Here is a 19,874-nt window from a genome sequence, read left to right as displayed (position 1 = left end):
GAGTGAATCATCACACAAATTAATTTCTGAGCTCTTCACCGTGTAGACATTACCACAGTTATCATGTTATAACATACAGGCCTTGTTATGATACACCATATAAATGGTAGACATTTTCTGGGTTCTAATAATAAGAAATGATGACCACATTTTTCATTTACCTCTGTGAGTCTGCTCATTTCTTTATTATTTTTTCCTTCATTCCATTTCTTCCTTTTAGAAATATTGCCCCTATGTGGGCAGTCTTCTCTTTTTAGGTGTATTTATGTAGTTATCTTATGTGTATGTGTGTCTGCTGGAGTGTGTACATACACCATGCACATGCAGGTTCACACAGAGGTCACAAGACTGTTAGGTCCCAGGAACTAGAGTTAGCTCAGACGGTCATGAGCTGCCCTGTGGGTGCTGAGACCAGGGCTCAGATCCTCTGTGAGAGTCTTACGTACTTTTAACTGCTAAGCTGTCTCTCCTGCTCCCGACTCATCATCCTCTTGGAGAGAAGTCTACACTGCTTTCCCTCTTATTGGTTTTCAGTAACTAACTGAAATAAACCAGGCCAGACTCATTTCTCATAAAGACTTCAGACTCATTTCTCACAAAGGCTTCAGAGAGACATCTCTTCAGATTCAGAATTCTCCGAATTTCCCCTTGCTAAACCTTCCCAGCATGCCTTGTTGGAGGCCTTGATGATGAGCCTCTTCTGGTGAGAAGGGACTACATTATTTTTTTTAAAGGAACATATTCTACTTTGTTAGAATTTATTAGAAGCCCAGAAAAATAAATGTACCAACTGTGAAGGGACTGCTTCTCTTCTGGTTTTCTCACCTATTTTCCTTCCTGCCCCACAACCCCATGAAGTCCTTTTTGAAAATGATTGACCCTCAGTGTTTTCATAGTTCCATGCATTCACACTTCCTCCTAGTTATGTGCCACTGTGGATCACTTCTTGTTTTCTGATTGGTTGTAGTCTGATTCCAAGATTTTGATGCTCTTAGATGCAAAGACCATTTCTTTGGATAAGCCAGTGCTTACAGCAGCTAAGTGTTGTTTGCCTGTGGGGAATAATGAAGGAAATATCCTACATGTATGTCCTAATACTTAGGCACCTATGATGATAAAAAATAAATAGTGCCAGAATTACTATATTTTAGAGATGAAGGGATTGATGGTCATATGATGGTTTCTCATTCGGGCAAATTGTGTAAGCATGCCATGGAAGTATTATTATTACTAATTAAGTCATACATTCATACGTTCTAAAATTGCTCACTAGGCTTAGATATATCTGCTTGAAAAAACAGCTTGAAAGTGGTGTTTGGCCACTGCTCTGAGGAGATTTATACACTGCACCTGTGAGCAGACCAAAACTTGAAAATGAGGAAGTAGATAGAATGTGCTTCTAGAATCTTCCTCTGCCAGATTCTTGAAGTATGAAACTAACACATAATTATCCTGTCCCAGTCCAACCTACATTCGATTATTTAAACCAGTCAGACAGTAGTTTGGGTCTGGCCAGGTTCCAGGATGTAGTGATTCAGGAGGAGGAGAAGCTTGAGTAGCTCTTGAGTTTGTCATTTCCGGTGAATGGCTGTCAAACAGGAAACAAGCCTGTGGTGGGATCCTCATAAACGTTGCCAAACTCAGCGGAACACAGATGGCGTCGTGCCAGCTTAGGAGGAGACCACCTGCTCTGCTCCTTTGGAAGCAGCTGACAGGAAGTGAGGAGTACTTCCTGGGTCCACAGATGAGGATGAGGAAGCCAGCTTCAGGCAGATGCTTTGGGACATCAGAAGGAAAGCAGAAGGGGATTGGCTTTTCCGCTGCCCAAGGGTTCTATTGCAGCTAGCTCCGTTTTGGATTATATCACTTTTTTTTCCTCTGTTGCTTACGTAGAACCATGTGTGAATCTAGCTGTAATGTAAATACATATCACTGCACCACTAGAATTGCTCAGTGTGTGTGCCCTTGGATGTGTGCGTGACTGTGTGTCTGTTTACACCCACCCACAATGTCTTGATAAAAATACTTACTGTTAGGGAAAAATGTACTTCCTGTTCAGCTGTCTCTCTCGAGGCAATGCACTGTGCCTGTACCCTTAAGAAAATATGAATATGTGCTGAGCTAGTAAATTTCAGAGTTTCAACTGAATCCAAAGAAAAAAAAAGATTCATTTATAGATAGCTTAAATATTCGGTTTATAAACAACATCAAATGCCATACTACTTAGGGATTTACATCTTTGCAGAAAAGGTTTTGGCCCTGGCTAACAGCCCACATATTTAGGGTTTTTTTGTGATGGTTTGTTTATTATAGCCCCCACAGTAAACAAATGAAAGCAGTGTCTTCATGTTGTGAGTCAAACAGGAAGGATGCGCATTCCCGCTGCTCCCAGGAGACCCTGAGCACATGAATGCTAAGGAGAAAAAAAAAAATCAAACTAACATGGAGCATTGTCAAGCCTGTGGTGCTTGACAGCCCTTTTTAAGTTGTTGCTTGCTGTGTCTTCCTGTCAACACACCACATCCTGGAACAGGTACAGCACAGCACTTGACATATGAAAGGTCATTGTTAAAAATTCTACATACTGGTGTTTGGAGAAAATGCAATGTCAAATGAGAAAGGCTCATGGAAGATGGGAAACTTGCTCTGTTTCTGATGGCCGAGTAGTGGAGACTAACATGGAGTATTAGCTGCCTCTGGACATGGGATTGATCCTCCTGTACATTACAGCCTTTATCAAAGACTCCCAGCTTCCCTGGGCCTGCCTTTGACGAGCCAAAAGCCAATCACTTAAACTGTCTAACTCCCTCTGGGTACACCAACTTCTCAAAGAAAAAGGTTGATTTCCTTTTACCATGTGAGCACCCTCTCTGTGGATGTTGGTGAAGGGATCTGGAATAAGATATCAGCGGATAGTACAAACACAGGGAGAGTCCCACTCGCTCCGGAAGCAGAATCAAAGACATATCTGGCAATTGATGCTGCTCCATTTTTCTGAGACCTCTTTATATCTAGGATGATGACTCGAAAGTACCACCCACTTCAAGGGTGGTCTTTCCCCTTCAGTCAGTCACAGATAGGGGTATGTGCCAGAGGTGTGCCTTCTAGATAAGTCTTTACCCATCCAGTTGACAATCAAGACACCATGGTGCTGACAGCACCGTTGTTTGGAGGTTGGGGTATGAAAATCTTCTAAAATTGACTGTGGTTATAGTTGGACAATTCTGAATATACAAGAAAACCCTTGGAGATTGTGTTAGTTAAGTTATATCTCAATGAAACTAAAATAAAAGCAGACCAAAAAAATTAACTATAACAACAAAGAAGTAAAACACCTTCTTGGTCCTCAGAATTCCAGATAAAGGATACTCAGCTTGTATACGCTTCTACATTTTCTTTAATATCCTGTGTTCTGTACAAGATTAATGGGAATTTTTGATTACATTTAAAAAGTTAAATGGTAAAAACTGCATATATACAGTAAAAACCAAAATTATACAAAAAAAAGGGAAAAGAGACAAAATAAATGAAAAAATGTATATAGATGGAGATGTGTAGGAGCTTGCTAGGAGTAAAATGAGCTGAACTCCAGGGATCATTTTCTGTTTACGGCTGCTGTTGGAAACCCCTCAGCACACACTCCAGATACAGGAGACTCAACTGACATTTCTCTTCTATTCCATTCTGTCCTTCCTTCCTTCCTTCCTTCTACTAAAAAACCACCAAAACCCAAGCATTTATTTATTTGTATTTTGCCTGCATGAGCGTTTGCTGGAATGGGTAGAAATACGTGTATTCCTGGTGTCTATTGAGGCCAGATGAGGGCATCAGATCCCCTGGAACTAGAGCTGCAGAGGGTTGGGAGCCATCATGTGGATGCCGGGTGCTGAGCCTGCATCATCTTGCAGAGCAACAAGCCTTGTTGACACCTAAGGGAGCATCCTGGGGAGCTGGAGTTTCAGAGAGTCGTGAGCCATCATATGGGTGTGAGGTGAACCCAGGTTCTCTGCAAGAGCAGCCATTGGCTTGAGCCTTTTCTCCAGCCTCTTTTGCTCGATTTTTGTTCATTTCAGCAAATCCCGTATTTCAGGAAACAGCAGCCTGCAGGAATGCCCAGGTCTTGCCCACTTCTGCTCAGTCTTTCCTCCTCCTTGGGGAAGGGGCTGCTCTCCCTTTGTTGCTATCCTTTCTCACAACCTGACCTACTCTAAACTTCCCAGGTCTCCCTAAGACGACAGCAAGTGAGCGAGCGCCTGAACGAATGGGCTGTCTTCAGCGAGAAGAACAAGGAGCTGTGCGAGTGGTTGACCCAGATGGAGAGCAAAGTCTCTCAGAACGGAGACATCCTCATCGAGGAGATGATAGAAAAACTCAAGAAGGTGAGAAGCCCGCGGCAGCCTGGGCCCCCTTCTTCCCAGTGCTCCCCCTGTGCTTTGAACATGACAGCCTATCTCCGGTGCTTCCCTGTCTGAGAACTGTGCATTAGCCCTTGGCTTCATAACGTACAACAGGCCTGTGTGGAAAGGCCAGCTTCACATGCAGAGTTTACAGGGAGTGTTTGGTTTGTGAGGAAGTCAGCTCTCTGCCTTTTGACCTGCAGGAATCACTTGCATACACCACTTTTCTCTCATTTTGATCCTGTGGGTTGCTTTGTAGACAGACATTACTAGAGAGGGTTTAAAAGGAAAAATTCTTAGGGTGAATTAAACTAAAAATTTCCCCTAGAAAATATGATCTATAGGCTATCAATAAGAATGAAGGTATTCCTGGGAGTGCCAGATTCCTGTTATTTCAATTGCCTATGCATTGTTAGATTATTTTTGTGGGTTCATGTTGATCTAGGACATTTTTAAAATCTATCCAGGGCTCACTAAGCTGACTCATAATTTTAAATATTTGTGTGGGTTTCAGTAAAGTTTCTACATTTTGGGACATATGATCACGTCAGCATGTCGGTTTGGGTCTCCCTGGAGCACATATCACATTGTTTTTCATGTTTACCTGGCATCTGTCTGGACAAAAAGCCTCATTGGGCTGCAAACCTCCCAGAAACATAGATGTTGTCTGTCTGTCTTGTCCATTAACTCTCATACCTACATCCACAGCGGTGTTTGACGCATCATAAACATACAGTTAGTATTTCTTGAATATAGAGATGAGAGCCTTATTCATTCTGAGAAGCCACACGAATGATTGTTAGGAAAATGTATCATTCTCAACGCACACACATATAGAAGGAAGATAAACTCTAAAACCAGCACATAGCATTGATGACTTTATTAGTTTTCTATATAAAAAAACTGAAAAATCTCATGCATAATATTTGTTCATTTAATATCAAAAGCTCTTATTTCTGGGCCAAGATAAAACAGGTTTTATCATAGCATCTGCTGCTAACAGTGGGGCTTTGCTGGTTGCTAGGTGCCAAAGAATGTTGTACTAGATAGGACTAATGTACCATAATAAAATTTGCTAAAGAGTAATTCTTGGTTAAGTGTATTTATATTCTTATTGCTTTTTAGAATGAAATTCAGAATGTATATTTTGGGAATGGAAAAGTACTTTCTAGAACAAAATACAGCTATAATTTATATTACTACAACTTTAGTCTGTCATGTGGATTATTATTTATATTCTAGTATTTGGTAGGAGAGATACTCATTGAGCAGGTCAGCCTGGTGGTGTGGGGCTTGTCATCTTAGCTACTGTTTAGCCTGTGGCAGAAATATCTCATGTGCAAGGTCTGCCTGGGCTACAAAATGAGTACAAGGCTAGCCCAGGCAACTTAGTAAGACCTATTCATCATAAAGAGTGAAACTAAAGAGGGAGAAGGGAAGTGGCTCTGAGGACATAGCTTGGTAATGAAATGCATCCTAAGTATGCATGCAACCCATGGTTCAACCCCAGCGAAGCAAAGAAAGAAAAGTAGCACTCTTTGAAATATTAATTCTACTAGTTTGTCTATAAAGTAAGTTATGGAACTAAAAAGGCCATCCCTGTCTTGTCTTTCTCATAAATGTTAAACACTGCTGAGTATTGAGTGGAGCTCAGCATTTTCGACAGTGTAATGAACAGAGTGACTGATTACTAGAGGCCACTGTTAGTGTCCATTGGCACAAGCAGCTTAATTTCAATGACAACCCAAGAGAACAGTTTACTATAAATGCATTTTAAGACTTAAGAGTAGTTCTGTTGAAATCAACATTTCTCAACAAAATCATCCCGATTTTGTGATGGAATGTTAAAAATATAAAAAAAAAATGCATTCAGGGTTTAGGTTTTCAGACCCCTGTGTGTGTTGTAATCACATGACGAGGGTAGGTGCAGGAGTCCTAAGCATGCCCAGGGCTCTCAGCTCTGAGGTAGAATGGAACCTTACCTGCCATCTTCTTTCAGTCCTTCTTTCCTTAAATACATGGTTTAGAGGGTATCCTGGCTTTAGAGGAAGGCTTAAAATGTACACATAAAGCCTATCTTCATGTGGTCTTTAGTTTTTTGTATGTGCATGCTTGTGTGATGTACATGTATGCATGTAAACTCATCTTTACATGTGTGTGACACACCTTTATGTGTAGGGGCTTATGAAGGCCAGAGGTTGAAGTTCATTGCTTTTCTCCATTGAGCTAGGGTATCTCAGTTGAACCCATTAGTAGAAGTATCTTTATTTCACCCGATGTAATTGTTGTCCCAAAGGCTTACTGCTTCTCTCTGCTAACCTAGCCCTAGTCCTGGAAGCATCTAGCCATCCATACGATTTTATCTAGGCCTAGAATGTTTTCAGCCTCTGAGACTTCGCTGCTGATTAAGCTCACCGTTTCTTGTTTGTTCTGAAGTCTAGCTGGCTGATTCAACTCAGCCGTTGCGGCTCAAAACTTCCCTCCATGCTTACCGATTCAATCTGGCTTCTCTCTTGGCATCTGGTGAATTGGCAATCTATTCTAATCTTCTGGCTCGTTCTCTAGCTCATTCGGTCTTTACCTGTGTCTAGCCTGTTCTCGCTCTATGGCCTGTTTCTGTACAACTGTCCTGGTAAAACTGCCTTCTTTCCTCTCTACACAACCCCTCAAGTAGCTTCCCTTTCCTTTCTGTTCTCATGAGAGTTGGACATATCCTGTTCTGTCAAATCTTTCTCTGATTCATCACTTTGTCTGGCACTCAATTAGACATAACTTTCAAACATGGGTGCTTCCTTCTACAAACTGATATTACCTTCGTTGTTTGGAATTAAAGGTATGTACTAAGGGTTATTCATACCACAACTAGAAACAGGTTTGGTTTTTTTTTTTAAGTAAATAACATAATCTCGGGGCTCATAGTGTGATCAAATATCCTACAACACCCATAGCTCACATATTCAGCTAGTCTAGATATCCACTTGGTTCTAGAGATCCTGTTTCTTCCTTGGTACTTAGGGATTACGTGTTACATGGGTTCTAGGGAATCTAAACTCGGCCTCACATTTATACTTTTCTTGAGGAGCCATCTTCCCTCATTTGTTATGTTCCTGAGATACTACCTGCTGTATAACAGGTATAAAGTTGCAAAGTTGATCCAAAAACTGGATCTTACAGACCACACAACACACCAGCTATCCTTAACCAGTTTTTAGGAGGGTCTACCACAGAGACAAAATAAAGCAAGGTGTGGGACCCACTCACTTGCTGAAATTAATGATTATTAATCTTGTGTGGCAGAAGATTCCTCTAAAATAAAGGACCTCAAAATATTCTGCACAAATAACATGACTGACATGGTCTATATAAAATCTTCATAGCTGACAGGATGCACATAAGTAAGCACATATGTACACATTTATGTGTACACATATATAATTATGGTGCAGATATGCATGCGTATGTGTGCATGTGTCTCTTAAGCCTGGTGTTAGCTGTTCATTTCCTGATTGATTCTATGTAGGCTATAACTCTTCTGCTTAGTGACTACAGCAGTAGGATTTTCAATGTTAATTCTTCCATGTCGAGGCCTTTGTGTCTATGCATATTCCTTTACTGTGTTTGTTTCTTTTTGTAGTGCTGGAGCTTAAACTCCTGTCCTCATTAGTGCTAGGAATGCCATCTACCCTTGAGACACTCCACTGAGCCACACTTTTTTTTTATTCGATATATTTTTTATTTACATTTCAAATGATTTCCCCTTTTCTAGCCCCCGACTCCCCGAAAGTCCTGTAAGCCCCCTTCTCTCCCCCTGTCCTCCCACCCACCCCTTCCCACTTCCCCGTTCTGGTTTTGCTGAATACTGCTTCACTGAGTCTTTCCAGAACAAGGGGCCACTCCTCCTTTCCTCTTGTACCTCATTTGATGTGTGGATTATGTTTTGGGTATTCCAGTTTTCTAGGTTAATATCCACTTATTAGTGAGTGCATACCATGATTCACCTTTTGAGTCTGGGTTACCTCACTTAGTATGATGTTCTCTAGCTCCATCCGTTTGCCTAAGAATTTCATGAATTCATTGTTTCTAATGGCTGAATAGTACTCCATTGTGTAGATATACCACATTTTTTGCATCCACTCTTCTGTTGAGGGATACCTGGGTTCTTTCCAGCATCTGGCAATTATAAATAGGGCTGCTATGAACATAGTAGAGCATGTATCCTTATTACGTGGTGGGGAATCCTCTGGGTATATGCCTTTAAAACACACACACACACACACACACACATGCGTGTGCGCGCGTGTGTGTGTGTGTGTGTGTGTGTGTGCATCTTTGTTTTTTGAGAAAGGGTCTTGTGCATCCCAGGGTAATCTCAAACTCACTATGCACCTAAGAAAGATCTTGAACTCATGATCCTGCCTTTACCTCTCAAGTGCTGAGATTATAGCCATATGCCAGCACACCAATCTGGTGCCCTTTAAAGTAAGTAGAAATCACCTTACAGTTCCTTTCAAAAAAGTCTGTGTAATAATTGACTCTGGACTCCATGTTTCTAGGAGCAATAGGCACGATTAATTCTTGCACACGTGAACTGATGCTCGCACGCTGTTCCTCGGGCCTGAACTCTACCCAAACAGTAGAAACTGTAATTAGCACATCTCCAGAGGAGCCAGACAAATGAATGCACTAGGAGCGTGCCCTCTGACCTCTGTGATTGCTTTTATTTTGCAGGATTATCAAGAGGAAATTGCTGTTGCCCAAGAGAACAAAACCCAGCTCCAGCAAATGGGAGAAAGGCTTGCTAAAGCCAGCCACGAGAGCAAAGCCTCTGAGATTCAGTACAAGCTCAGCAAAGTGAACGACAGGTGGCAGCATCTCCTGGATCTCATCGCAGCCAGGTAGGAGACACCTACACACACGCACACGCACACACGCGCACGCACGCACGCACGCATGCGCACGCACGCACGCACGCACGCACGAGGCCCAGAGGGGAAGATGGTAGTATTTGTTTTTGTTTTCATTTTATTCTTGTTTTTACATGCAAATCACTACCCCAGCTCCCTCACAGTGACCCTTCCCCCAACCCTCTCCCCATCTCCTCTAAGAGGATATCCCGTCCCATGAACGCCCCCCTCTCCCCACCACCCCGGACATCGCCACGCTTGGCACATCAAGTTTCTGCAAAGTTAGTTGCATCTTCTCCCTCTGAGGCCTAGGGGAACAGATTCCACAGATAGGCAACAGCTTTAGGGACAGACTCTGCCCCAGTTGTTGAGAGACCCACTTGGAGACTGAGCTGCACATCTGCAACATCTGTACTAGGGGCCTTGGTCTAGCCCGTGTATGCTTTTTGGTTGGTGGCACAGTCTCTGAGAGCCCCCCAAGGGTTAGGTTAGTTGACTCTGCAGGTCTTCTGTGGAGTCCCTATCCCCTCCAGCACCTCCAGTCCTTCCCCCAACTCTTCCATAGAAGTCCCAGAGCTCAGTTCAGTGTTTGGCTGTGGGTATCTGCATCTGTTTCAGTCAGCTGCTGGGTGGAGCCTCTCAGAGGACAATTATGCTAGGCTCCTGTCTGCAAGCATAATGGAGTATCATTAATAGTGTCAGGGATTGGTTCCTGCCCATGGGATGGGTCTCAAGTTGTACCAGTTATTGATTGCTCCTTTCCTCAGTCTCTGCATCAACTTTGTCTCTGTATTTTTTTTTAAGACGGGACAAATTTTGTGTCAAAAGTTTTGTGGGTAGATTGGTGTCCTTATCCTTACACTAGGGGTCCTGCATGGCTACAGGAGATGGTCTCTTCAGATTCCATGTCCCCACTGTTATGAGTCTCAGTTAAGGTCACCCATATTGACTCCTGGGAGCCGACCCCAATCCCAGGTCTCTGGGACTTCCTAGAGATTCCCCCTCCCCAAGTACAGCTGCAGATTTCTATTCATCCTCCTGGCTCTCTGGAGAGGGAATAGGGAGGGAAATGGGGGGGGGGGGAGGAATCGGGATCAGGTCTTCAGGGAGGATGTTAAAGACTGTTTGTTCTCATTCATTTCAGCTAAAGCAGTGGTTCTCAGCCTTCCCAATGCAGCAATTGTCTTAGTCTTTTATTGCTGTAAACAGACACCATGACCAAGACAACATTTATAAGGACAACATTTAATTGGGGCTGGCTTACAAGTTCAAAGGTTCAGTCCGTTATCATCCAGGCGGAAACATGGCAGCATCTAGGCAGGCATGGTGCAGGAGGAGCTGAGAGTTCTACATCTTCATCTGAAGGCTGCTAGCAGAAGACTGACTTCCAGGCAGCTAGGATGAGGGTCACAAAGCCCACACCCACAGTGACACACCTACTCCAACAAGGCCACACCTCCCAATAGTGCCACTCCTTGGGCCAAACATATTCAGACCACTAGAGTGGTTCTTAACCTTCCCAATGCTTGGTCCGTTTAACAGTTTCTTCAGTTGTGGCAACCCCCAACCATAAAATTATTATTTTTTGTGGCTACTACATAACTATAATTTTGCTGCTGTTATGAATTGTAATGTAAATATTTTGGGAGATAGAGATTTTCCAAAGAGCTCATGACCCACAGAACCATGAAGCCAAAGGGAATGTACTGCCTAGCTCCCTCTCCCTGAGTTTCTATACTGCATGGGGTAACAAGACCATGTTCCTGCTATTCCCATGACTGGTACTTTCATTAGCTTCCAATGGATGTAGGGAAAGGGGAGAGGGTGACTTGCATACAAGAGAAGGTTCTTAATGGGTTTCCCAACACCTATAGAGAAGAATGAAAATCTACCCCATCCATATTCTTACCTGTAGTAGGGGGAAAGAGTGAGCACATCCCTATTATATGCTTGTATAGTTGGGTATGAGAGGGAGACTGACTGTTGTCACTCTGCTAATTCACAAAAATAACCTACTTCATCACCAGAACTTCCTGCTCAGCCATAATGGTGACCATAATGACACTTCATGTTGGAGAGGAAGATTCCATTCCATTTATTTTGTAGACAGGCTTTGCGAATAATAGAGTTGGTTGCCATCAAAGGAAAACGCCGTCAAGGGCCTGTGCCGTCAGTTCAAATGCTGGTATGACTTAACGATGCATGCGGTTATTTTACATGAAAAGAGGAAACGACCATGGAGTAGGTGCTCCTTCCATCATGTCGGGAGGTAGACGCTAAGAGATAATGTCTGTTTACTTATTATATATCAAAACCCTGCGAACAGTAGCTGGGCAGGGGTGTGGCTCGGTAGTCGATGGATTGAGTAGCATCTACAAGGCCCTTTGTAAAGTAACTGGAGAATCACAAAGACCGGTGGGGTCAGAGAATGAATGCCTCCAGCTTGGGCCTGCTCCCCAGAGTATATGGTGGCAGTACATACAGGGAAAGAGCTCCCTGCTCAGGAACATACTAGAAAGGAAATGCATACGCCTCTCCCCTGGAATTATCCTTCAGCCGAACTGCACAGTGGTTCAGAATCCCAATGTGCTGTTTAGTCTCGAATCTCAGCCACCAAGATGATAATAAAAATCTTATTTCAGAAGCAGAAATTGAAACCTCGTGTGCTATAAAGGCCCTTCTCAGAGAGACCTCCCACTGGGTCACCACCCTGGGGATTTCTGTGAGTGTGTGTCAGATTCTGACTCATGGATGTGCGTGTCCATATAATTCCATTAAACCGGGTAAAGTTCTCTCCTGAATCTCAGTGTTGCAACAAGACGGAGAGGGAAGATAAACTATGCCCAAAATATTTCAAATCCGCTTTAACGCTGTGCAGTTGTAGGCAGCTGGCTTAGCGTCTCCTCTGCTGCCAGCTAATATTACACTGTGCATCAAAGTCCTATCTATTTACAACACATTTGTGTGATTGTTTTTTTACTATTCCAAAAAAATATATAAACAGCCTTGAGTCAGCTAGCTGTATGTCAGTGAGACGTGGCTCTTTACACTGTAGTGTCTAAAGTGTACCTCTGTGTCTACCGCTGAAAATCCCACCGTGCCAATGAATCCAGTGGGAAACTTTTGTATAGATGTCCTGTCCATTTCTAAGTACCCCCTTTAGAATTAGAGCAGATCACAGGCCTATTGTCTGCTTGCTCTGGACAATAAGAGCAAGTGTGAGGCCACGCTGGATTAGTCTCCCTCTCCCAGGACCTACTTGGCTATCACAATTGCTTTCTGCCCCCTTGTTTACTGTGCTTAGGCTAGAGGAACTTCCTCCACACCTGTCTTCAGCGCTATCCCTGCCAGCCGTAGTCTTCATTTCTGTCCTTCAGTCCCATTCATGACTCTCCTCCTTTCCAGCAAAAAAAATAAAAATGAAAAAAAAAATGTTGATTCACCAAACAGAATAGAACCTGGTACATATTTTTGGAGGTTTTTTTTTTATTTTTTAAATCAATTCTATTTTTTGCTTATATATTGTGTAGCGTGGGGGCAGGGTAATGCCACACAGACTTGTCAGACTCAGAGGAGAACTTGCAAGAGTTGGTCCTCTTCTTTCGGGAATGAAACTCAGACCATCAAAAGCATAGTAGCTGGCCTTACCTGCTAAACCCTGTCTCACTGGCACAGACTGCTTTTTTCTTTCTGAGACAGGGACTCATTTAGTCCAGGCTAGCCTTGAACGCCATATGTCACCAAGACTGACTTTGAACTTCTGGTCCCCCTGCCTCCACCTTCCTCAGGCTGGAGATGACAGACCCACACCACCGTGTCCCAGTCATGCATTGCTGAGGACCAGGACCAGACTCAAGGTTTCACGCACGCTAAGAAAGTGAGCCAACAAGGCTGCACCACAAGCCTTTCTGTCATTTTCATATTCGTTGGTATATGTTTGTGCAAAAAAAAAAAATTAGAAAATTCCCCAAATTCACAAAATAAAGTTTCCTGAAATCCTATCAATGAAACTTTAGACAAAAGAAGTCTTAAAATAATGTTATTTTTGACAACCTTTCAGCGTTATTTTTAAATGGACAAAGGTCCTTTAAGTGGAGGTGGATATTTCCTCATCATTTCCCATGCTCAAAGAGTCCGTTAGAAAGGGAACATCGGATGATTTTCCACAGTCTCCGGCCCTGCTTCCCCAACCCTTTATACCTCCTCTTACTCACACCACATGCAGACAGACTGCCTGGGAGAATCTGCTTCTGTTTGCCGCTGTGATCTGCAGTGTTTGTCGAGGTTTTGCAGGTCCTTTTGCACATGACTCCTTTGTCTTTCCTGAGTAGCTCTGGCAGAGCCAGGGGCACCCGGGAAAAGCTGACCGTCCCTCTGTCTGCAGCCATCCGCTGTCTCGGGAACCCTTCTTTAGATCCGTAGCCTGCTCCCCCTGGCAGATTACACTGAGCTTTTCCCTTCTTACCCTCGTGGCCTACATTCCAGCAGATCAAGCCTGGCACATGCTCATGAATGTGGGTTTTATTTAGAAACATGACCACTTGTGACTGCCCAGTGTCATGTTAACAGACAGACAACCAGCACCATTTGTCCGCCCGGAGCATTTTCATACTTCTGGCCTAGACAAGGGGAGAGAGACTCTCTCCTCGCCCAGGAAGGACTGAGCCTTCCGCTCTGCAGAGCCGGACTTTTGCAAGTGACAGCTTCATGGTGGTGGCAGAGGACTTGCGTGCCCCGAGGATGGCAGAGGACGGCAGTGTGGACGCAGATCTCCCAGACTGCGACTGCGATGTCTCCAGGCAGGCATCTTGATTGGGCATAGCTTTAGAGTTGCATGGGGCTCACGGGATAGACACTAGGCTCTTCCATCTGGAGTGTTTCCTGCTGACATTAGACGTGAGTAGGGCCAGGAGAATGTAGGCCATGGACTCCAAAGGGTTCTTTGTTGGTTGGTTTTCTTGTTTCTCTACTGGGCATGTGCAGGAGGTTAGTATTTCAGTTGCGTCTGTACCAAATGCATCATGCAAGGAACATGGCTCTAGCTGAGAAGCCGAGACAGGAAGGAGATTGAGAAAAAGCGTCAGCAAGGCCACCACCTGCTAGCTAAATGGTGGCTTGGACCAAACTGAAAGTTGTCGGCTGGAGCCTGTTTACAACTTTGCAGCCGAAAGCTTCCTCTAGAGTAAATAAAAACATGTTTCAGGCCTGAGGAAGATTTTTTTTTTTCTGAGAGAAAAATTGCCTTCATTTGTGTTGGTCAGTCCCTTTGGGCTGCTCAGGCCTTCAGGTCTTGGAAAATATGCAGATACTAGAATTTAGATCTAAAAATATTAGTTATTGCTTAGTGTAAAAATTGAGCCTGTGATTTAATTCATGTAGAGTAACAATAACACCGTTGGTGGTCTGTGGTTAGGATTCAGAGTTCTTCCCATTTGACAGGGATTTTTAGCTTAAGGGTTTGAGATGTTTTTCTTGTATTGTTATGCACACCCTTGCAGGGATTCTCATAGGTGGATTGTATTTGCTAATAGCAATTTTGGTTCAACTATATTTAGACTCTGAACTCTATTGTGTTTTGGTTTGTGGATATACTAATTATTTGAAGGAAAATGTGTGTGTGTGTGTGTATACTTTACATCTATATATATACACTTTATGTATATATATACTGTATATATATACACTTTATGATGTGTATATACTTTATATATAATTTATATATACATACCTTATGTATATATATACTTTACATATGTATATACTTTATAATATATCAGGTATTAGATATATTAATATAATAAGTATCATCATAATTACACGTATGCTCATTTGTGTGTTAGTAGTAATGTGAGTGGGTAGTTGGATTCAGTAGTATGGCCCTTCTCAAGAAGGTTAAGAGCCTGAGATATGCTTTGGATGAAAAGGACACACGTAAGCTATGTCCTGCACATATATATCAAATGTAGACAACTATGTTAAATTAAAAACCTGGATGCTATCCCAAGGAATGCCACCCAAATGGCTTAGTTCCCCACAATAAATAGTAAATACTCTGATACATTAAAGACTTTTTTCAAAGAAATAATGGAGGAAAAATGAGATATTTCTTCTGTGCAAGAATGACACCTGAAAATACCAGATTTAATAAGCTATTACAAATAAATGAGGGTTCGCGGTCCACTTCCTTCATGCTCGCCTCTGCTTCCCCCAACATACACATAACGTATTATGCAATTTGTAAGAAAACATACTTTTCCTGAAACTTATAAAGGACAACCACTTAAGCGCTCACCCGTTGACTTTACTAAATTTATATTAGCCTGAAAGAGGAAGTTGTCCCTAATGGACTGTATGAACAAGCATTTCCGTGTCACGATGCCCTCAGCTCAATGCACACTAACCACACGACCTTGGCCCTCATTTGGTGTTTTACGGGATCTGAGTCCTTGCACTAATTCTGACGCCAGGTAGAGTGTGAGTTCCTCGTATCCCTTTGTGCCCTGGATCATTTGCTCACATCTGTGAGCACATATTCACGTGCTCCTTTGTGTGGTGGTGTCCGTGTGAGCGGACGATTGGATCCAATGGACTCAGCATCCTGTAAAGCTGGTCACATGGGAGAAGAGGGGAAACATTCTTCCTGGGTCCCCACAGGACAGACTTCTCGGTGCCAGCCATCATCCATCAGCCCCGTGCTGGTGGGGCCACTGGTAGTTAAGGCATTGTGGTAAACTCTGTGTCCACTGTGTGCCCACGCACTGCTTTTGTCCTGAGACCTGCAGCAGCAGCTATCTCGAAGCTGTCACCCCTTAACTACCCAAGGGGATTTTGTCTTGTGAATGACAGAAGCAAGCAGGAATGATTTTCCAGCGTTCTTGGAAACATTCAAAGACAGTGTCATGGAATACCCAAGGTCTAAGCTTGACTTCTGCCTACAAAACTAACTAAGGAATTCTTCTATCGAGTAAAATTATAAGCTGTGGTAAGCAGTGTGTAGCACATTGTAACACTCTTTATCAATAGAGTAGACTGGGCAATATAAACATAGATTTTTCTTAAGTACACATTTTCTCCCCCAACTTTTTTAAGATACCTCACTGGAGAGTGCTTTAAAAAGATAAAATGTTACTGTGTAGTAGGTATTACAATCAAATACTTGTAATCAATCACATGCACATATGGGAGCAAACATATAAAACTGTCTTTTAAAAAAAACTAATGCTTATTTTACCATTTTTAAAAATTAAAACATAATTACATCATTTCCCTCCCTTTCCTCTCTCTAATCCTCTCACATGTATTTCCTTTGCTGTCTCAAATTCATGTTTTTAATTGTCCACCACACACACACATACACACACATACACACACAAAACACATACACACATACATATATATTCCTAAATACAAATACAACCTGTTCAATCAATATACTGTTATATTGTGTGTGTATATGATTTCAGGGCTAACTACTCAGTATTAAATAACCAACTGGGTTGGGGATTCATCCTTAAACAAGACCCAAACAAGGATGAGACCCATGGACGTGCTAGCATGGGAAAGGAGAAATCTCATGGCTCCCTAGCTCTAGACACAAAAACTGCAGTCAACTGAAGAATGCCCAGAGCAGGATGGAAACCCTTTAAAGAACACGTGTGTGAGCATGAGATCTGGAGACAGTTGCGAGGAGACGATGCAACTGTACCATCGATATTAGTTTCATTTGAGACAAACACTCTGATTTGCTGACACTGTGATGGTAGAAATGATGGCTTCCATCAATTTTAAGGAACTAAAAATAAATTGATGTTCTAAAAATATTTTAATTATATTTCCTCAGAGTGGTGACTTTTGGCCTGAGAAACATAGACAATCATCTGAGGTGGGCATAGAAGGAGCCGAGAGCCGTAGCTCGTAGGCTAAGAGCACCTTGGGGGTGGTTCTATACTCCACCCAGAGAGCAACTTATTTAGCATGATGGTGTCATAGAGACGGGGCATCCAAGTGTAAGCTGTGAATCACAGAACATTCTATTGAGGATCTGCTTTGAAATCTCTAGCATCCCGTAGGCTTAGACATCGTGTGGCTCTTGACATTTTTTTTTCAAGAAGATAGATTTTCAGTGAGGCCACTTTGACATTGAAGCATTTTCTTTATCTGGTTATCTGATTACTTATAGGAAGAGCAGTTCCTGTAAATTCTTCATATTTCCTGGACCAGGAAGTGGACTATGCAGAGAACTGAACTTTATTTAAGAGAGAGAGAGAGAGAGAGAGAGAGAGAGAGAGAGAGAGAGAGAGAGAGAGGAGAGAGAGAGAGAGAACGAGCGAGCTGTGGCAGAAATCCCTGGTTGTGCACTCATTGCAACCATCAGCCTACTTTGGGGCGAAGTCTGTGTACGGTCCTCTGGGCCAGACCCTAAACAGAGCAGGAACTCCTAACCAATACTTATTATGTGATGAAGTTAAAACAGTCTCTTCCTGCCCCAGCCTCCTGTTCATACTCTGCCCACTGGGAGAAAGTTCATTCAGGACTGTCCCAACAGATGCCCTTGGCATCCTTACACCCTTGCTTTGATACTTATGTGTGTCTGTGCATTTCTTTTCCTTTACACTGTATCAGATTCTTCCTCTACATCTAAGTATATCATACGGTTATTTCCCATGATGAACTATGTTTGGTTTTGTGTTTTTTTTTTTAAATAGGTTATCCTAGAAGTTCCGTGGCTTATGTCTGCTTCCTTAGTACCTACTTTTTTCAAGTAATTAATTACCAGGACTGGAAAGAGATGACTCCATGATCTGAGGATTGTAGTGTAATTATTTGTTAATTTATAGCTGTATCCACTTACTAATGAGTCCTTACCTTGTTTGTGTTTCTGGGTCTGGGTTACCTCACTTGGGATGATTTTTTTCTAGTTCTGTCCATTTGCCTGCAAATTTCATGATGACATTTTTGTGACAGCTCAGTAAATATACCACACTTTCTTTATCCATTCTTCAGTGGAGGGACATCTAGGCTGTCTCCAGTGTCTGACTATTATTAATAAAACTGCTCTGTACATAGTTGAGCAAGTGTCTTGTGGCAGTTGTGGAGCCTGTTTGGGTCTGAGCTACATACTCTGCATGTATGTTACAGTTCTTTAGCTTTTTATTCTTGTGACATGCCTTACGGTGGGAATGGGGGCTGTCTCTATTTGCTCTTAGGACCCTTTTTCTCCCCCTAGTTACCTCTTCCAGCCTTGATATGAGTTTGTACATAGTCTCCTTATAACTTTTGATGCTGTGTTTGGTTCATAGCCCTGGGAGGCCTACTCTTTTCTGAAGGGAAATGAAGGAAAGGTGGATCTGGGAGAGAGGAGGGATTGCTGGGACCCACTTTGGGTGCCAGGCGTAGGGTGAATAGGGTCTTGCATCTGTTCTGAGACACAGGACTGCTGGAGCTGGTTTAGGGGTCCCGGGGCCTGTGATGAGGCCAGAGCCCTCTAGTTCTCAGGTTCTCTGACACCCAGGCTGTGCTGGGAGCCATGGAAGGTCTGAGAATGAAGTGGAGGCCTGCCTAGGGAAAGGGGAAGCTCTGGCTGGTCCAGTGGGGAGAGTCTTTGGCTTGAAAGTGGTAGGCTTGAACTTGGCTTGATGGCCATGGCTGAGAGCGTGGAGAGGCCTTCTGTGGAGAATAGATGGCGGCTCTGTAGGTGAAGGCCTTCTCCGTGGCTCCCCATGGAGGATCCCGGTGAAAAGAGGCAGTCCATGGTTTTAAGGTATTTATTGTCATGACAGAAAGTGGATGTGTAAAAACCATACCCCAATTCTCAGGGTGGGCCTGAGGTTAAATACTTTTTGCTAGAGGAGTGTCTGGGAAGGAAAGCTTATTGGGTAAGTCCTCTAAGCCTTTAGGAATCTCATTAAAATGGAGATCTGTCTTGTTCCCCTGCCGTAGAGGGCCTAGGGGGAATTGCCTCTATGTGACTGATGGCCACAAATCTTTGGGGGGCTCCACCTAGTAACAGGGGCCTGGTGCCCGGGAATCAGGCAAAACGCCTACCATCCCTTCAGGGTCACCAGGATTTCAAGCCTTAGCTCAGTTGGGGGAAACAAGCTGTCTTTCCCAGTCCCATACTGGGGTGGGAGCGTGGGGAGAGGGGAAACTGTGGTCAGGATATAATGTATGAGAGAAGAATAAATGAGAGAGAGGGAGAGGGGAGAGAGAGAATGAGAATGAATGTCAGTGGTTAACATTTCCAGCTCTTCCAGCAGACCTGGGTTTGATTCTCGGCCCCCACATAGGGCAGTTCACAACCAACTGTAACTCTTACATGCATAGAGTGAACAAATACTCGCACAGGAGCAAGCATCAATACAACTTAACAAATAACCCCCTTTAACTCAGTCAGTTACAGCTCCTACTGTAGGCACCCTAGATACCCTGAATGCTCATTCTGCAATGAGTGATGGCATACTCACCCAGGGCCTGCAGAGCCCTTCTGACTGTTAGCATCATCAGATCCTCTCTTCAGTCCTTTTCCGATTGTTTACAATGCTCTATAGCACAGCAGTTGTTCCCAAATGCCTGC

The 19,874-nt window shown here is 43.2% G+C and overlaps 1 protein-coding gene across 1 annotated transcript in view; it reads left to right on the top strand.

Annotated features, from left to right (window-relative positions):
* The window catches only part of Syne1 (spectrin repeat containing nuclear envelope protein 1), a 505,489-nt gene that overhangs the window by 442,662 nt on the left and 42,953 nt on the right, over window positions 1–19,874 (top strand). The window contains 2 exon segments of the mRNA XM_052169815.1: window positions 4,221–4,379; window positions 9,126–9,292. Of these exon segments, the coding sequence (XP_052025775.1) occupies window positions 4,221–4,379; window positions 9,126–9,292 (326 nt within the window).

Source organism: Apodemus sylvaticus, chromosome 23 (genome assembly GCF_947179515.1).
Source record: "Apodemus sylvaticus chromosome 23, mApoSyl1.1, whole genome shotgun sequence".
In the NCBI taxonomy this organism is placed as follows: domain Eukaryota; kingdom Metazoa; phylum Chordata; class Mammalia; order Rodentia; family Muridae; genus Apodemus; species Apodemus sylvaticus.
The sequence above is the reverse complement of the archived record's forward strand: the minus strand, read 5'-3'. Positions and strand labels throughout refer to the sequence as shown.